Source organism: Schistocerca nitens, chromosome 9 (genome assembly GCF_023898315.1).
Source record: "Schistocerca nitens isolate TAMUIC-IGC-003100 chromosome 9, iqSchNite1.1, whole genome shotgun sequence".
Classification (NCBI taxonomy): domain Eukaryota; kingdom Metazoa; phylum Arthropoda; class Insecta; order Orthoptera; family Acrididae; genus Schistocerca; species Schistocerca nitens.
The window spans coordinates 438737411-438754169 of record NC_064622.1 but is presented as its reverse complement, the minus strand read 5'-3'; the positions used below and the strand labels follow the sequence as shown (position 1 = coordinate 438754169).

Sequence of the window (16759 nt, the reverse complement as noted above, 5' to 3'; positions counted from 1 at the left end):
AAAAATTGGTGGTTTGTGCAGGCGCTAACCTTGATGGGTGGCCTGCAGAAGTTAAGGGGAAGGGAAATTTTGTGGGAATTTGTTCACTTCCCAGTGTAGGCATTGGTCGGCCCTGGGAAGCGACGCATAATTATCGCGAGTTGCGCTGCAATTGGCGTAAGTGATTTTGCTGGAGGGGAAACCAAGGCAAAGAGCGGACTGGGAGAAGTCTCCACGGTGGTCTTCCGTTCCCAGCTTGCCTGGAGTGCGGACGTGGCGTTCTTTACTCAGCTTGTCTGAGAAAGAGTGAGCATCTCTGCAGTTTAGGACTTAGCAAACGGAACGATTGAGCTTGGAGATAGGAAGTTTTGGTTCAGCTATGTACTGAGCAAGATAGCTAGGAGTGAATAGACGATAACAGCCTTGCAGCACCACGAGGTCGGCCGATGTCCTCACAACGACGCAGCTCCGCCACGCTGTATTCGGTGATATTGCGCCTGCTCTGGCCACTGATTAATTTGTTGGATCACGTCGGCGAAGTTTCCACGAGGGTTTCATGCGCCGTGTGTTGTAGAATTCTTCTCGCACTCCCCATTACGCCTGGGTCAGCCGATAGGAATTACTTTTGATTCATCGCGCCTTACTCCACGCAAACGCAATTTATTCCCACTGCACTGCCTGGTAGGAGAGTCTTGTAATGTGATGATTGAAGGTCGGGAGTTAAAATAAATTTGTGCTAATCGACTGCATCTGTTTTCAATCAAGTAGTTGAAATCTCAAGTCACTTTCTTAATTAATTTTATGTTCAACATTTGCATCTGGTGTTCAACAGCTGAATATAACATCAATGTGCACCCCTTTTTAATTAAAAGTGATCAATTCTGAATAAATTAATGTCAACACTGCCCCTGAAGTTCAATCAGGAGTCACAGGGCCTTATTACTTTTTTGCGTTATCCGATATTGCTGCAGTTTTGCAATCTCTGTTGATCTGTTAGTCAATTAGCTGGGGTGAACACACGCCAAAACCAGATAAGTGACGGGTGTTACAATACCTGTCCATCACATCTACCGATTTGCCTCCCATCCCTTCGTGGTGCTCCTTTTCTTCGCTTAGAGTGTATATACAGGGTGTTTCAAAAACCCGGCCGTAGTGGCCTTGCGGTTCTAGGCGCTACAGTCTGGAACCGAGGGACCGCTACGGTCGCAGGTTCGAATCCTGCCTCGGGCATGGATGTGTGTGATGTCCTTAGGCTAGTTAGGTTTAATTAGTTCTAAGTTCTAGGCGACTGATGACCTCAGGAGTTAAGTCGCATAGGCTCAGAGCCATTTGAACCATTTTTTTTGTTTAAAAAAGAATAAAGGTATTTCGAATGCATATACACTCCTGGAAATGGAAAAAAGAACACATTGACACCGGTGTGTCAGACCCACCATACTTGCTCCGGACACTTCGAGAGGGCTGTACAAGCAATGATCACACGCACGGCACAGCGGACACACCAGGAACCGCGGTGTTGGCCGTCGAATGGCGCTAGCTGCGCAGCATTTGTGCACCGCCGCCGTCAGTGTCAGCCAGTTTGCCGTGGCATACGGAGCTCCATCGCAGTCTTTAACACTGGTAGCATGCCGCGACAGCGTGGACGTGAACCGTATGTGCAGTTGACGGACTTTGAGCGAGGGCGTATAGTGGGCATGCGGGAGGCCGGGTGGACGTACCACCGAATTGCTCAACACGTGGGGCGTGAGGTCTCCACAGTACATCGATGTTGTCGCCAGTGGTCGGCGGAAGGTGCACGTGCCCGTCGACCTGGGACCGGACCGCAGCGACGCACGGATGCACGCCAAGACCGTAGGATCCTACGCAGTGCCGTACGGGACCGCACCGCCACTTCCCAGCAAATTAGGGACACTGTTTCTCCTGGGGTATCGGCGAGGACCATTCGCAACCGTCTCCATGAAGCTGGGCTACGGTCCCGCACACCGTTAGGCCGTCTTCCGCTCACGCCCCAACATCGTGCAGCCCGCCTCCAGTGGTGTCGCGACAGGCGTGAATGGACGGACGAATGGAGACGTGTCGTCTTCAGCGATGAGAGTCGCTTCTGCCTTGGTGCCAGTGATGGTCGTATGCGTGTTTGGCGCCGTGCAGGTGAGCGCCACAATCAGGACTGCATACGACCGAGGCACACAGGGCCAACACCCGGCATCATGGTGTGGGGAGCGATCTCCTACACTGGCCGTACACCACTGGTGATCGTCGAGGGGACACTGAATAGTGCACGGTACATCCAAACCGTCATCGAACCCATCGTTCTACCATTCCTAGACCGGCAAGGGAACTTGCTGTTCCAACAGACAATGCACGTCCGCATGTATCCCGTGCCACCCAACGTGCTCTAGAAGGTGTAAGTCAACTACCCTGGCCAGCAAGATCTCCGGATCTGTCCCCCATTGAGCATGTTTGGGACTGGATGAAGCGTCGTCTCACGCGGTCTGCACGTCCAGCACGAACGCTGGTCCAACTGAGGCGCCAGGTGGAAATGGCATGGCAAGCCGTTCCACAGGACTACATCCAGCATCTCTACGATCGTCTCCATGGGAGAATAGCAGCCTGCATTGCTGCGAAAGGTGGATATACACTGTACTAGTGCCGACATTGTGCATGCTCTGTTGCCTGTGTCTATGTGCCTGTGGTTCTGTCAGTGTGATCATGTGATGTATCTGACCCCAGGAATGTGTCAATAAAGTTTCCCCTTCCTGGGACAATGAATTCACGGTGTTCTTATTTCAATTTCCAGGAGTGTATTTACTAAACTTTAAGACACACGAATATGAAACTTTACACACAGATTTACGAACCTCTCAAGTTCAGGTTACAGATGTTCAATATGTCCTCCATCAGCGACACGAACAATATCACATCGATACTCAAATTTCTCCCATACTCGAGCAAACATGTCCTTCGTCACTGATGTTATGGCAGTACGGATCCGAGTCTTCAACTCGTCCAGGTTCTGTGGGAATGGTGGTACATAAACGTGCCCTTTAACGAAGCCCCACAGAAAGAAGTCAGAAGGGGTCAAATGCGGTGACCGTGGAGCCCAGCTGAGACATGCTGAGTCGCCAGCTCCCTGACGACACAGTCCAACGGTTCCGTAGAGTTTCAGGCAGATATTCACGGCTCCAGTGAGCGGTGCCCCGTCTTGTGGAAAAATGAAATTGTCTTCGTGCAGGCTCGGAAACAACCAGTTTTGTAACAAAGCGAGATACTGCTGATCGTTAACCGTGTTTCCATCAAAGAAGAATGGGCCGTAAACAGATGATCGGGATATCGCACAAAACACATTGATTTTGGGCAAATCTCGTACATCTTCAATGGCTGCATGTCGGTTCTGTAGGCCCCAAATTCGAACATTATGTTTGTTTACCTGACCACTAACAGGGAAAGTCGCTTCATCAATGAACACGATACGTTGTGCGAAAGTGTTTTCATTGTCCATAGCATCAAGAATCTCGTTACAAAATGCCACACGTTTGCGTTTGTCATCAAGACGCAGAGCTTGTAACAGCTGTAGCTTGGACGGCTTCATAACCAATCGACATCTCAAAACACGCCGAGTTCTTGTTGTAGGCAGTTGTAACTCCCGGCTAGCACGACAATGTGATTTTGAAGGGCTACCTTGGAAAGCAGTCAGAATTCGTGCAACGTTTTCTTCAGGAACACGAGGGCGCCCACGACTCTTTCCTTTACATGCACACCCTGTCTCTAGAAAGTGGCGGTACTATCTGCGAATGTTCCACCCATTCGCAGGATCAATTTGGTACCTCAACCTGAAACGTCTTTGTACTGTAATCAGGAAATTGCACTTCGAAAACTCGAGAACATAAAATGATTTCTGCTGCGGAGAAGCCAGTTTAAATATATCACGATTACCAAGCACAACAGAAGACAACTGACATCTAGGGGTTATTAATATAAACTTGACTATAGAGGGTGGTCCATTGATAGTGACCGGGCCAAATATCTCACGAAATAAGCGTCAAACGAAAAAACTACAAAGAACGAAACTTATCTAGCTTCAAGGGGGAAACCATATGGGGCTATTGTTGGCCCGCTATATGGCACTGCCGTAGGTAAAACGGATATCAACTGCGTTTTTTTAAATAGGAACCCCCATTTTTATTACATATTCGTGTAGTTCGTAAATAAATATGAATGTTTTAATTGGACCACTTTTTTCGCTTTGTGATAGATGGCGCTGTAATAGTCACAAACTTATGGCTCACTATTTTAGACGAATAGTTGGTAACAGATAGGTTTTTTAAATTAAAATACAGAACGCAGGTACGTTTGAATTTTTCATTTCGGTTGTTCCAATGTGATACATGTACCTTTGTGAACTTATCATTTCTGAGAACGCATGCTGTTACAGTATGATTACCTGTAAATACCACATTAATGCAATAAATGCTCAAAATGATGTCCGTCAACCTCAGTGCAATTGGCAATATGTGTAACGACATTCCTCTCAACAGGGAGTAGTTCGCACATGCATTGACAATGCGCTGACGCATGTTGTCAGGCGTTGTCGGTGGATCACGATAGCAAATATCCTTCAACTTTCCCCACAGAAAGAAATCCGGGGACGTCAGATCGGTGAACGTGCGGGCCATGGTATGGTGCTTCGACGACCAATCCACCTGTCATGAAATATGCTATTCAATACCGCTTCAACCGTACGCGAGCTATGTGCCGGACATCCATCATGTTGGAAGTACATCGCCATTCTGTCATACAGTGAAACATCTTGTAGTAACATCGGTAGAACATTACGTAGGAAATCAGCGTACATAGCACCATTTAGATTGCCATCGATAAAATGGGGGCCAATTATCATTTCTACCATAATGTCGCACCATACATTAACACGCAAGGTCGCTGATGTTCCACTTGTCGCAGCCATCGTGGATTTTCCGTTGCCCAATATTGCTTATTACGTCGGTTTAGGTTACCGCTGTTGGTGAATGACGCTTCGTCGCTAAATAGAACGCGTACAAAAAATCTGGCATCGTCCCGTAATTTCTCTTGTGCCCAGTGCCAGAACTATACACGACGTTCAAAGTCGTCGCCATGCAATTCCTGGTGCATAGAAATATGGTACGGGAGTAGTCGATGTTGATGTAGCATTCTCAACACCGACGTTTTTGAGATTCCCGATTCTCGCGCAATTTGTCTGCTACTGATGTGCGGATTAGCCGCGACAGCAGCTAAAACACGTACTTAGGCATCATCATTTGTTGCAGGTCATGGTTGACGTTTCGCATGTGGCTGAACACTTCGGGTTTCCTTAAATAATGTGACTATCCGGCGAACGGTCCGGACACTTGGATTATGTCGTCCAGGATACCGAGCAGCATACATAGCACACGCCCGTTGGGCATTTTGATCACAATAGCAATACAACAACAACACGACATCAGCCTGTCCGCAGTTGGTAAACGGTCCATTTTAACACAGGTAATGTATGACGAAGGAAATACCGTCCTCACTGGCGTTTGTGACCATTACAGCGGCATCTATCACGAAGCGAAAAAATTGGTCCAATTAAAACATTCATATTTCTTTACGTACTACACGAATATGATATAAAAAATAGGGGTTCCTATTTTAAAAAAGCGGAGTTGATATCCGTTTGACCTACGGCAGCGCCATGTAGCGGGCCAACCATAGCGCCATCTGGTTTCTCCCTTCCAACTACACGAGTTTTGTTCTTTGTGGTTTTTTCGTTTGATGCTTTTTTCGTGAGATATTTGGTCCGGTCACTATCAATGGACCACCCTGTATATTCGTTTCTCGAATAGCCGAGCCGAGGCACATCGATCGATAGTTTGAACAAAATAATGCCTTGTAATACGTATATTCTTTTTGAAACACCCCGTATAATAAATTTTTAGCGGCTTATAGCTTCGTCCAAACATTTTCATTTGAAGCCATTTCAGTGACTAACATGTCATTTTAAATTGGTGCTGACACCAAAAATCGAACCCAGCTCCAGCACGGGAAAAGCGTGTATGGTATGCTTTAGTTGCGTATAGAGGTTACTGTATTTATGACGAGAGTAAAAGCACAAGGGAAGGCAACTAATGACTGGATACGTGGCGGGGAGTGTGAAAGTAAGGAGGAAGGGGGCGGGGGAGATGAGAATGAGATGTCGCTTGTGTGAAGAAATGTTCACGGTCCGGCCCTGGTTACAAACACTGCAGCGCAACCTCCAAACCAATCGTTTGTCCCGCGTGGGAGCCCCACCAGACTCGACTGCGCAGTTGCTGGGCGTCTGGTGCGCCGGTGAGGTGGCGTGACGGCCGGCTGGCGGCTGGGAGCGTCGCGGCGACAAACAAGAGAGGGCCTCAAAGCGCCAATCTGCGCGCCGCCCACCCATTGGCCAGCCCATTGGCCGCGGCCGCCGAGGAAGCGGGAAGAGGGACGCAGGCCGCCGCGCCGCCAGTCAGTCCGACCAGGGCACTCCAGCACTCCAGCTCCAGCTCCAGCTCCAGGAACAGACCGGCAGGCGACATGTCTCTCGTCTTCGATAAGCAGTACAAGCTCGCCGAGAGCGAGAACTTCGACGAAGTCATGAAGGCTCTGGGTAAGTCACATGGTGCATTACACAAGATCAACATTTGAAGATACAAATTGATGCAAACAGTCACATTTTTTGTTCTTCTCAATAAGGCATTCTGCATCTACGTCTGTATCTATGCTCCACAAGCCACCGACGATGTGCGGGCCGAGGTACATCTACATCTACATTTATACTCCGCAAGCCACCTAACGGTGTGTGACGGAGGGCACTTTACGTGCCATTGTCATTACCTATCTTTTCTGTTCCAGTCGCGTATGGTTCGCGGGAAGAACGACTGCCGGAAAGCCACCGTGTGCGCTCGAATCTCTCTAATTTTACTTTCGTGATCTACTCGGGAGGTATAAGTAGGGGGAAGCAATATATTCCATACCTCATCCAGAAACGCACCCTCTCGAAACCTGGACAGCAAGCTACACCGCGATGCAGAGCGCCTCTCTTGCAGAATCTGCCACTTGAGTTTGCTAAACATCTCCGTAACGCTATCACGCTTACCAAATAACCCTGTGACGAAACGCGCCGCTGTTCTTTGGATCTTTTCTATTTCCTCCGTCAACCCGACCTGGTAAGGATCCCACACTGATGAGCAATACTCAATTATAGGTCGAACGAGTCTTTTGTAAGCCAACTCCTTTGTTGATGGACTACATTTTCTAAGGACTCTCTCAATGAATCTCAACCTGGCACCTGCCTTACCAACAATTAATTTTATGTGATCATTGCACTTCAAATCGTTCAGTACACGAGTTTAGAGGGAATACCAAGTGGGCTGAGGCATGAATGGGAATTTGTGTTGGGAGGAAGGTGTGCTAGGGTAGTTCGTCCAATTGTGCAAAGCCACTGTGGTAGGGTGGCGTAATGGTTAGCTCATCTACCAAGTGAGAAGGGACCGGGACTCAAATCCCACCCTCGGTACAAATTGTCATTCATCGCTTCCGCTCTAATTTTACCTTTATTATCTTTTCGTGAGATATGGATAGGGGGAATCAAATAACGATCGACTCTTCTAGGATCGTACGCTCTCGAAATTTTAACAGTGAACCATACCGTGTTGTACAATGCCTCTCTTGCAACCTTTCCCGCTGGATTTGGATGAGTATCTCCGTAATATTTCTGCGCTTACTAAATGAATCTTTAACGAAACGTGCTTCTTCGGATCTTCTCTATTTCTTCTCTCAATTCTATCTACTATGGGTACAAGACTGACGAGCAACATTCAAATATTGATCGAACTGAAGTTTTGTAGGCTACCTCCTGCGTGGATGGACTACACTTCCTGAGGAATTTATCAATGAATCTCAGTGTAGTGTCTGTCTTACGTGCGATTACATTTTGGTGTTCGCTCAGCTTTAAATCGCTCCATTCACACACTCCGAGGTAGTTAAACCTCGCGATACCAAGGGGTGATGGGGAAGGGAAAATTTATTCCCATCTTTTGAAAATATTGTGACCTAGTCGCTTACTTTATATTCCAAAATCCTGATTTCTTTTATTGTCTTTAATGAATTCTACCAACTACCGAAAATGTTTTAACTTTTTCACTTAAACGTAACCCAAAAATTTAAATCTTAGCAGTAGATATCACATTACCAGTGAATGCCATATTCAATATTTTCAAATTCAGGATCTTACTTACACATCAGTAGATCTTTAACAAGGTGTTGCGGGTAAATGTAAGCAACAATTAATGAAATTTGCAATTTTAAAATTTTTTGCAGTGGTCGTAAAGCACCCGTTCTTGGTATTTTTCTGGACCCTACTTACACATCAAGACTCCTTTAAAAAATACGTTATTAATATAAGTCAACAACAATTATCGAATGTCGTTATATTTTTAATTTGCTTGTGGTGGACATAAAGTAATCCTGTCCGCCCCCGCCCCTCCCCCCACTTTGCTGATGCGCGCTCTGGAAAATGCTTTGGTACCGCTAGGTTAATCGATGTGACTATTTACAGTGATTGTTCTATAGAGATGTAATGATATAAGTATAGGTCTTTCCATATTTATGCGCAATACTTTACATTTGTTTATGTCAAAGATCCCTACTCTAAGCGTCTATTATTTGCAGATCTTCTTGCATTTCGGAACAATTTTCTAGCACTCTGACTTCTCTGTGTACAACACTAATGAGTCTTCATGCGTTTGGAGAAATAAAAGTCAAGTGATGCTACCAAGAGCAAGAAAAATTTGACCTTCAGTATTTAATACTAATTATTGGCAGAGTTAAAAAATTGAAATTCGAATTGAGTCGTAGTATACTTATTGAGAGTTATAATCTTACGTGAAGTGTTTAGCACACGAAGTCAAGTATTAAAGTTAGAAACTGTGTACACTGAGATGACAAAAGTCACGGGATAGCGATATACACTCCTGGAAATTGAAATAAGAACACCGTGAATTCATTGTCCCAGGAAGGGGAAACTTTATTGACACATTCCTGGGGTCAGATACATCACATGATCACACTGACAGAACCACAGGCACATAGACACAGGCAACAGAGCATGCACAATGTCGGCACTAGTACAGTGTATATCCACCTTTCGCAGCAATGCAGGCTGCTATTCTCCCATGGAGACGATCGTAGAGATGCTGGATGTAGTCCTGCGGAACGGCTTGCCATGCCATTTCCACCTGGCGCCTCAGTTGGACCAGCGTTCGTGCTGGACGTGCAGACCGCGTGAGACGACGCTTCATCCAGTCCCAAACATGCTCAATGGGGGACAGATCCGGAGATCTTGCTGGCCAGGGTAGTTGACTTACGCCTTCTAGAGCACGTTGGGTGGCACGGGATACATGCGGACGTGCATTGTCCTGTTGGAACAGCAAGTTCCCTTGCCGGTCTAGGAATGGTAGAACGATGGGTTCGATGACGGTTTGGATGTACCGTGCACTATTCAGTGTCCCCTCGACGATCACCAGTGGTGTACGGCCAGTGTAGGAGATCGCTCCCCACACCATGATGCCGGGTGTTGGCCCTGTGTGCCTCGGTCGTATGCAGTCCTGATTGTGGCGCTCACCTGCACGGCGCCAAACACGCATACGACCATCATTGGCACCAAGGCAGAAGCGACTCTCATCGCTGAAGACGACACGTCTCCATTCGTCCGTCCATTCACGCCTGTCGCGACACCACTGGAGGCGGGCTGCACGATGTTGGGGCGTGAGCGGAAGACGGCCTAACGGTGTGCGGGACCGTAGCCCAGCTTCATGGAGACGGTTGCGAATGGTCCTCGCCGATACCCCAGGAGCAATAGTGTCCCTAATTTGCTGGGAAGTGGCGGTGCGGTCCCCTACGGCACTGCGTACGATCCTACGGTCTTGGCGTGCATCCGTGCGTCGCTGCGGTCCGGTCCCAGGTCGACGGGCACGTGCACCTTCCGCCGACCACTGGCGACAACATCGATGTACTGTGGAGACCTCACGCCCCACGTGTTGAGCAATTCGGCGGTACGTCCACCCGGCCTCCCGCATGCCCACTATACGCCCTCGCTCAAAGTCCGTCAACTGCACATACGGTTCACGTCCACGCTGTCGCGGCATGCTACCAGTGTTAAAGACTGCGATGGAGCTCCGTATGCCACGGCAAACTGGCTGACACTGATGGCGGCGGTGCACAAATGCTGCGCAGCTAGCGCCATTCGACGGCCAACACCGCGGTTCCTGGTGTGTCCGCTGTGCCGTGCGTGTGATCATTGCTTGTACAGCCCTCTCGCAGTGTCCGGAGCAAGTATGGTGGGTCTGACACACCGGTGTCAATGTGTTCTTTTTTCCATTTCCAGGAGTATATATATATATGGTGGCAGGGTTGCGTGCACAACCTATAAAAGGGCAGTGCATTGGCGGAGCTGCCATTTGTACTCCTGTGATCCGTATTAAAAGGTTTGCAATGTGATTATGGCTGCACGACTTTGATTACAGAATGGTAGTGGGAGTTAGACGGATGGGACATTCCATTTCGGAAATCGTAGGTAATTCAGTATTCCGAGATCCGCAGTGTCAAGAGTATGCCGAGAATACCAAATTTCAGGCATTATCTGTCACCGCGGACAATGCAGTTGCCGATGGCCTTCACTTAACGAACGAGAGCAATGGCGTTTGCGTAGAGTTGTCAGTGCTAACAGACAAGCATCTTTACGTGAAACAACCGTAGAAATCAATGTGGGATGTACAACGAACGTATCCGTTAGGACAGAGTGGCTAAGTATGGCGTTAATAGACTACGGCAGCACACAATGTTTGCTAACAGCACGACACCTCCTGTAGCGCCTCTGCTGGGCTCGGGACCACATCGGTTGGACCCTAGACGGTAGGGTTCGGCTGTGGCACAGACCCCACCAAGTTATATCTAGAAGGCACTGAAGAAGCTGATGATGACTCCATGATGGTATGGGCTGTGTTTAAATGGAATGGTCTGGGTGCTCTGGTCCAAATGAACCTATCATTGACTGGAAATGGTTACGTTTAGCTACTTGGGAACCATTTGCTGCCGTTTGTGGACTCCATGTTTCGAAACAACGATGGAATTTTTATGGATGACAATGTACGAGGGCAGTTCAATAAGTAATGCAACACATTTTTTTTCTCGGCCAATTTTGGTTGAAAAAACCTGAAATTTCTTGTGGAATACGAGGGTGGTTCAGAAAGTAACCTCCGATTGGTCACAGTGCGGGTTGTGGGGGGAGTAGCGACGCCATCTGTGCGTTCACGCACTCAACAGGTCAGTCGGCATCAAGCCGTGGTCGAGTGAACGTCGTACCTGCGCTAGTTTAGTTTTTGTGGCAGTTTGAAATGTGTGCTGCAATAGAAAACCCCGCCAAATGTGAAGTGCGTGCTGTCATAAGGTTTTTTACAGCCAAAGGATATTCTGCAGCAGCTGTTCATCGTGAGCTTTGTGCCGTGTACGGACCAAGAGTTATGAGTGAAGGAGCTGTCCATGAATGGTTACGTTTATTTAAAAGTGGACGAGAAAACGTTCATGATGAAGAGAGGAGTGGTAGACCATCATTGGTGACTGACGAACTCGTTCAGACAGTTGATGCAAAAGTTCGTAAAAATCGACGTTTCCCAATGTCGGAGTTGTCTACTGGTTTTCCACAGATTTCTAAGACTCTCTTGTACGAGATAGTGACAGCAAGATTGGGTTACCGTAAGTTCTGTGCACGATGGGTGCCCAAAATTCTTACCGACCACCACAAAACTCAAAGAATGGCCTCTGCATTAGACTTTCTGTCACGTTATGAGGACGAAGGAGAACCATTGTTAAACAGAATCGTGACCGGTGACGAAACCTGGATTAAGTACGTGAACCCTGAGACAAAAGAACAATCAAAGATGTGGGCACATTCAAATTCGCCTACCAAACCAAGAAAAGCCTCGCAAGATTTTTCTGGCAGAAAACTGATGGCAACGGTGTTTTGGGATGCCAAAGGGGTGTTGTTGGTTGAATTAATGGAACGTGGTACGACCATTAATCAAGACGTGTACTGTGAAACAATAAAAAAGTTACGACGGGCTATACAGAACAAACGCCGTGGTATGCTGACTTCCGGTATCGTTTTTTTGCACGATAACGCCCGTCCTCACTCTGCTCGCAGAACAACGGCCCTTCTTGAGTCCTTGAAGTGGGACGTTATCAACCATCCACCTTACAGCCCAGACCTGGCGCCAAGTGATTATCACCTCTTCATGCATTTGAAGAAAAAATGGCTCGGGTCACAGCGGTTTGATGACGACGAAGAGCTCAAAGATGCGGTCACAGGCTGGCTCCAGGCACAAGCGGGTGATTTTTATGCAGAAGGAATTTCAAATCTTGTGAAGAGATACGATAAGTGCCTCAATCGCTATGGAGACTATGTAGAAAAATAGTGCAAAGATGTAGTTGTAAGATGTATATATTAAAATATTTTTATTTAACTTTGTGTATTTTTTTAAATCAACCGGAGGTTACTTTCTGAACGGCCCTCGTATTTTCAAACATTCCCGCTTCGTCTCGTGTAGTTTCATTGACTTCTGACAGGTGGCAGCGCTGTACGGAGCTGTAAAAATGGCGTCTGTAACGGATGTGCGTTGCAAACAACGGGCAGTGATCGAGTTTCTTTTGGCGGAAAACCAGGGCATCTCAGATATTCATAGGCGCTTGCAGAATGTCTACGGTGATCTGGCAGTGGACAAAAGCACGGGGAGTCGTTGGGCAAAGTGTGTGTCATCATCGCCGCAAGGTCAAGCAAGACTGTCTGATCTCCCGCGTGCGGGCCGGCCGTGCACAGCTGTGACTCCTGCAAAGGCGGAGCGTGCGAACACACTCGTTCGAGATGATCGACGGATCACCATCAAACAACTCAGTGCTCAACTTGACATCTCTGTTGTTAGTGCTGTCTCAATTGTTCACCAGCTGGGATATTCAAAGGTTTGTTCCCGCTGGGTCCCTCGTTGTCTAACCGAACACCATAAAGAGCAAAGGAGAACCATCTGTGCGGAATTGCTTGCTCGTCATGAGGCTGAGGGTGACAATTTCTTGTCAAAGATTGTTACAGGCGATGAAACATGGGTTCATCACTTCGAACCTGAAACAAAACGGCAATCAATGGAGTGGCGCCACACCCACTCCCCTACCAAGAAAAAGTTTAAAGCCATACCCTCAGCCGGTAAAGTCATGGTTACAGTCTTCTGGGACGTTGCAGGGGTTATTCTGTTCGATGTCCTTCCCCATGGTCAAACGATCAACTCTGAAGTGTATTGTGCTACTCTTCAGAAATTGAAGAAACGACTTCAGCGTGTTCTTAGGCACAAAAATCAGAACGAACTTCTCCTTCTTCATGACAACGCAAGACCTCACACAAGTCTTCGCACCCGAGAGGAGCTCACAAAACTTCAGTGGACTGTTCTTCCTCATGCACCCTACAGCCCCGATCTCGCACCGTCAGATTTCCATATATGTTTGGCCCAATGAAGGACGCAATCCGTGGGACGCACTACGCGGATGATGAAGAAGTTATTGATGCAGTACGACGTTGGCTCCGACATCGACCAGTGGAATGGTACCGTGCAGGCATACAGGCCCTCATTTCAAGGTGGCGTAAGGCCGTAGCATTGAATGGAGATTACGTTGAAAAATAGTGTTGTGTAGCTAAAAGATTGGGGAATAATCTGGTGTATTTCAATGCTGAATAAAACAACCCCTGTTTCAGAAAAAAAATGTGTTGCATTACTTATTGAACTGTCCTCGTACCATGTCACAAGGCCAAATTGTTCGCAATTGATTTGAAGAACATTCTGGACAATTCGAGCGAATAATTCGGCCACCCAAATCGCTCCACATACATGTCATCGAACATTTACGGGACATAATCTAGACGTCAGCCGTGCACAAAAATCTCCGCCGGCAACACTTTCGCAATGAAATGAAATGAAATCAGCGTATGGCATCGTTGGACGGGAGGCCCCATTTGGGGAAGTTCGGCCGCCGAGTGCAAGTCTTATTTCAGTCGACGCCACTGTGGGCGACTTGCGCGCGGGGGATGGGGATGAAATGATGATGAGGACAACACAACACCCAGCCCCCGAGCGGAGAAATCGAAACCGGGCCTGCTTGCATGGGAGGCGAGCACATTACCACCCAGCAAAGAAGACTTCCGCAATAGTGGATGTCTATAGAAGCAGCTTGGCTCAATATTTCTGCAGGGGACTTCGAACTGCTTGTTCAGTCCTTGAAACGTCGAGTTGGTGCACTACGTCGCGCAAAAGGAGTTGCGACACGATGTTAAGAGGTATCCCACGACTTCTATCACCTCAGTATATATGTCTTGAGGCAGTGTAACTCATGGTGAGCAAATTACCCAGACTATTTTCATCCATTATTTGAGACTGATTTCCAACAAACCTTACACATATTTCCCAACACTTCGAAAATTATTTTTCTCTGGCACCCACCCCCCGCCCCCTCCCTCACACACAAAACAGTGGAACGACGGAAGTTTATCACTTGCTACATTTTCGTTCTTCATGCAGTAAAACTTCAGCATGGGGAACGATATTTTAGTATATTAGTTCTTTACTACTAAGATGGGAATCTGGAGTGGGGTGGGGAGGCGGAAAGGATGGGAGTTACTGGTGTCGCCTTCTTTGACCTAGATGTTTCGGTGTTCTAGCAAATTCTTCTCGCAGTATCATATCTTCCAAGCAATCTTAACATGTTGTTATCGCAAAATATTTTTTTAAATTTTAGTTCTTATAAATATGTGAAGCCAATAATTGACGTGAAATTATCGATTACTAGAGACGCTATTCAGTATCGTTTAGCTTTCGTGTATGTTAAGGATATTTTAGTAAATATACAAATTACTAACCGAAAACTACTGCGCTGGCATTTGTGTGAGGTGAGTAGCGAGTAGTGTTGCCCGTCACAAGCCCCAATGCAGCAGAGTCCGATCGAAGGATAAAAACAAAAGGCAGGGTCGCGACCGGCACAGTGTTGGCTGATTGGAGTCACGGCCGACGCAATTCACCCGCGTCTGCCTAATTCAACGGAGCGTATTTATAGCCGCTCAGATAAGGACCTCACCGTGTCGGCAGCCAAGCGGCGCACCGCCGCCGCCCCATTCAGCGCAGAGGTGGACTCCAGTCCGTTCCCGCGCCCTTTCAGTGGGCTAGGCACAGGGCATGACACAGAGTGCAATTTCACTTTCCACAAAAGCAGGAAATACACACTGACGAGCCAGATAATTATCTCCACCCATTTCATGGTGTGTCGGCCCACATTTTAAACGCCATTGATTCTGTGTGGCACGAATCTGACAACTTCTTGCTAGTTGTCAATAGGTATGTGGCGCTGGATGTCCACGCTAGAAACTGTATCCAGGAGCTTCCTGGCAGATTAAAACTGTGTGTCGGACAGAGATTCGAACTCTGGACCTTTGGAAGGTAGGAGACGAGGTACTGGCGGAATTGAAGCTCTGAGGACGTGTCGTGAGTCGTGCTTGGGTAGCTCAGATGGCAGAGCACTTGACCGCAAAAGGGCAAAGGTCCAGAGTTCGAGTCTCGATCCCGCACAGAATTTTAATCTGCCAGGAAGTTTCATATCAGCGCACACTCCGCTGCAGAGTGAAAATTTCATTCAGGAAATGTATCCAGGAAGTTCTGCTACGAAGATGATACTGCCAGTGGATTTCAAAGCAAGCACCTAGAGGACGGAAGAAATGTGCTCGCAGTAGATCTGAGAGTAATTCGTGATTATTACAGAAAATGTAGATTGTGGCGATTAGCAAACCAGCAGCTAAAAGTCATCTTCTGTAACAAACGGTTATGGACAACTTTCAACCCAAGTATCTTGGAATCTCACTGGATCGTTTACTATCATTCAGCACTCACCTCGTGTCACTTGAAAGAAAATGAAAGACTAGAAGGAATATTATGAGAAAACTACCTTTAAAACGTCTTGGAGGTCTCAAGCAGACACTCTCCGTACCTTATCTTTTGTGTCTTCTGTGGCTGAATATTGCCCACCAGTATGGTACAAGAGTGTGACTGTCATGGTATCGTTTGAATGATACCGTGAGAATCATAGCAGCTAATCTGAGATCAAGTCCTCTACCTTGGCTGTCTGCTCTCAGTAACATTACACCACCACATCTGAGACGACAAGAAGCACTGACCTGCAAATGGGAAAGGATTAATAACCTACAGTTTTCGCGATGACTACATGCCCCGGAAATTGTGCTCAATCCACCCAGCATGCGTCTCAAGTCGAGGAAAGAAGTCTGGACAGCTCGTGACATGTTGTAACCTCCCCCTCACTTATCGACCTTAATGACAGTGAAAAATTAAACCGCGTGTACCTAATGGAAATTTGGGAAAAGCAATCGTCACCGAAGTTAATCTGTCGGTAAAGAGGGAGGAAAGGATTACATCTAAATGAAAGGAAAAATGCAAATGAAACTGGTGGAAATTAATTTTGAAATGGGGTAAAGTTAATAAAGAAAGTAAATGGGCGGCCGTTACGTTAACAATTAACTAGCGGTAATTAGATATTTGAGATTTGGGGAAAATTACGGTCGCCAGTGCTATGGACAATTACTATAATAACTGAAAAAGAAAGGTTATTGCACATATAACTAGCACTAAAAGCGTGGCAACTGAAG

At 47.1% G+C, this 16759-nt stretch overlaps 1 protein-coding gene across 1 annotated transcript in view; it reads left to right on the top strand.

Moving 5' to 3' along the window:
* The first annotated feature begins 6292 nt into the window (after positions 1–6292).
* LOC126203583 (fatty acid-binding protein, muscle-like) overlaps positions 6293–16759 on the top strand; it is a 176171-nt gene continuing 165704 nt past the window's right edge. The window contains exon 1 of the mRNA XM_049937945.1: positions 6293–6625. Within this exon, the coding sequence (XP_049793902.1) occupies positions 6553–6625 (73 nt within the window). The 5' untranslated portion in view covers positions 6293–6552. The remainder of the gene's footprint in view (positions 6626–16759) is intronic.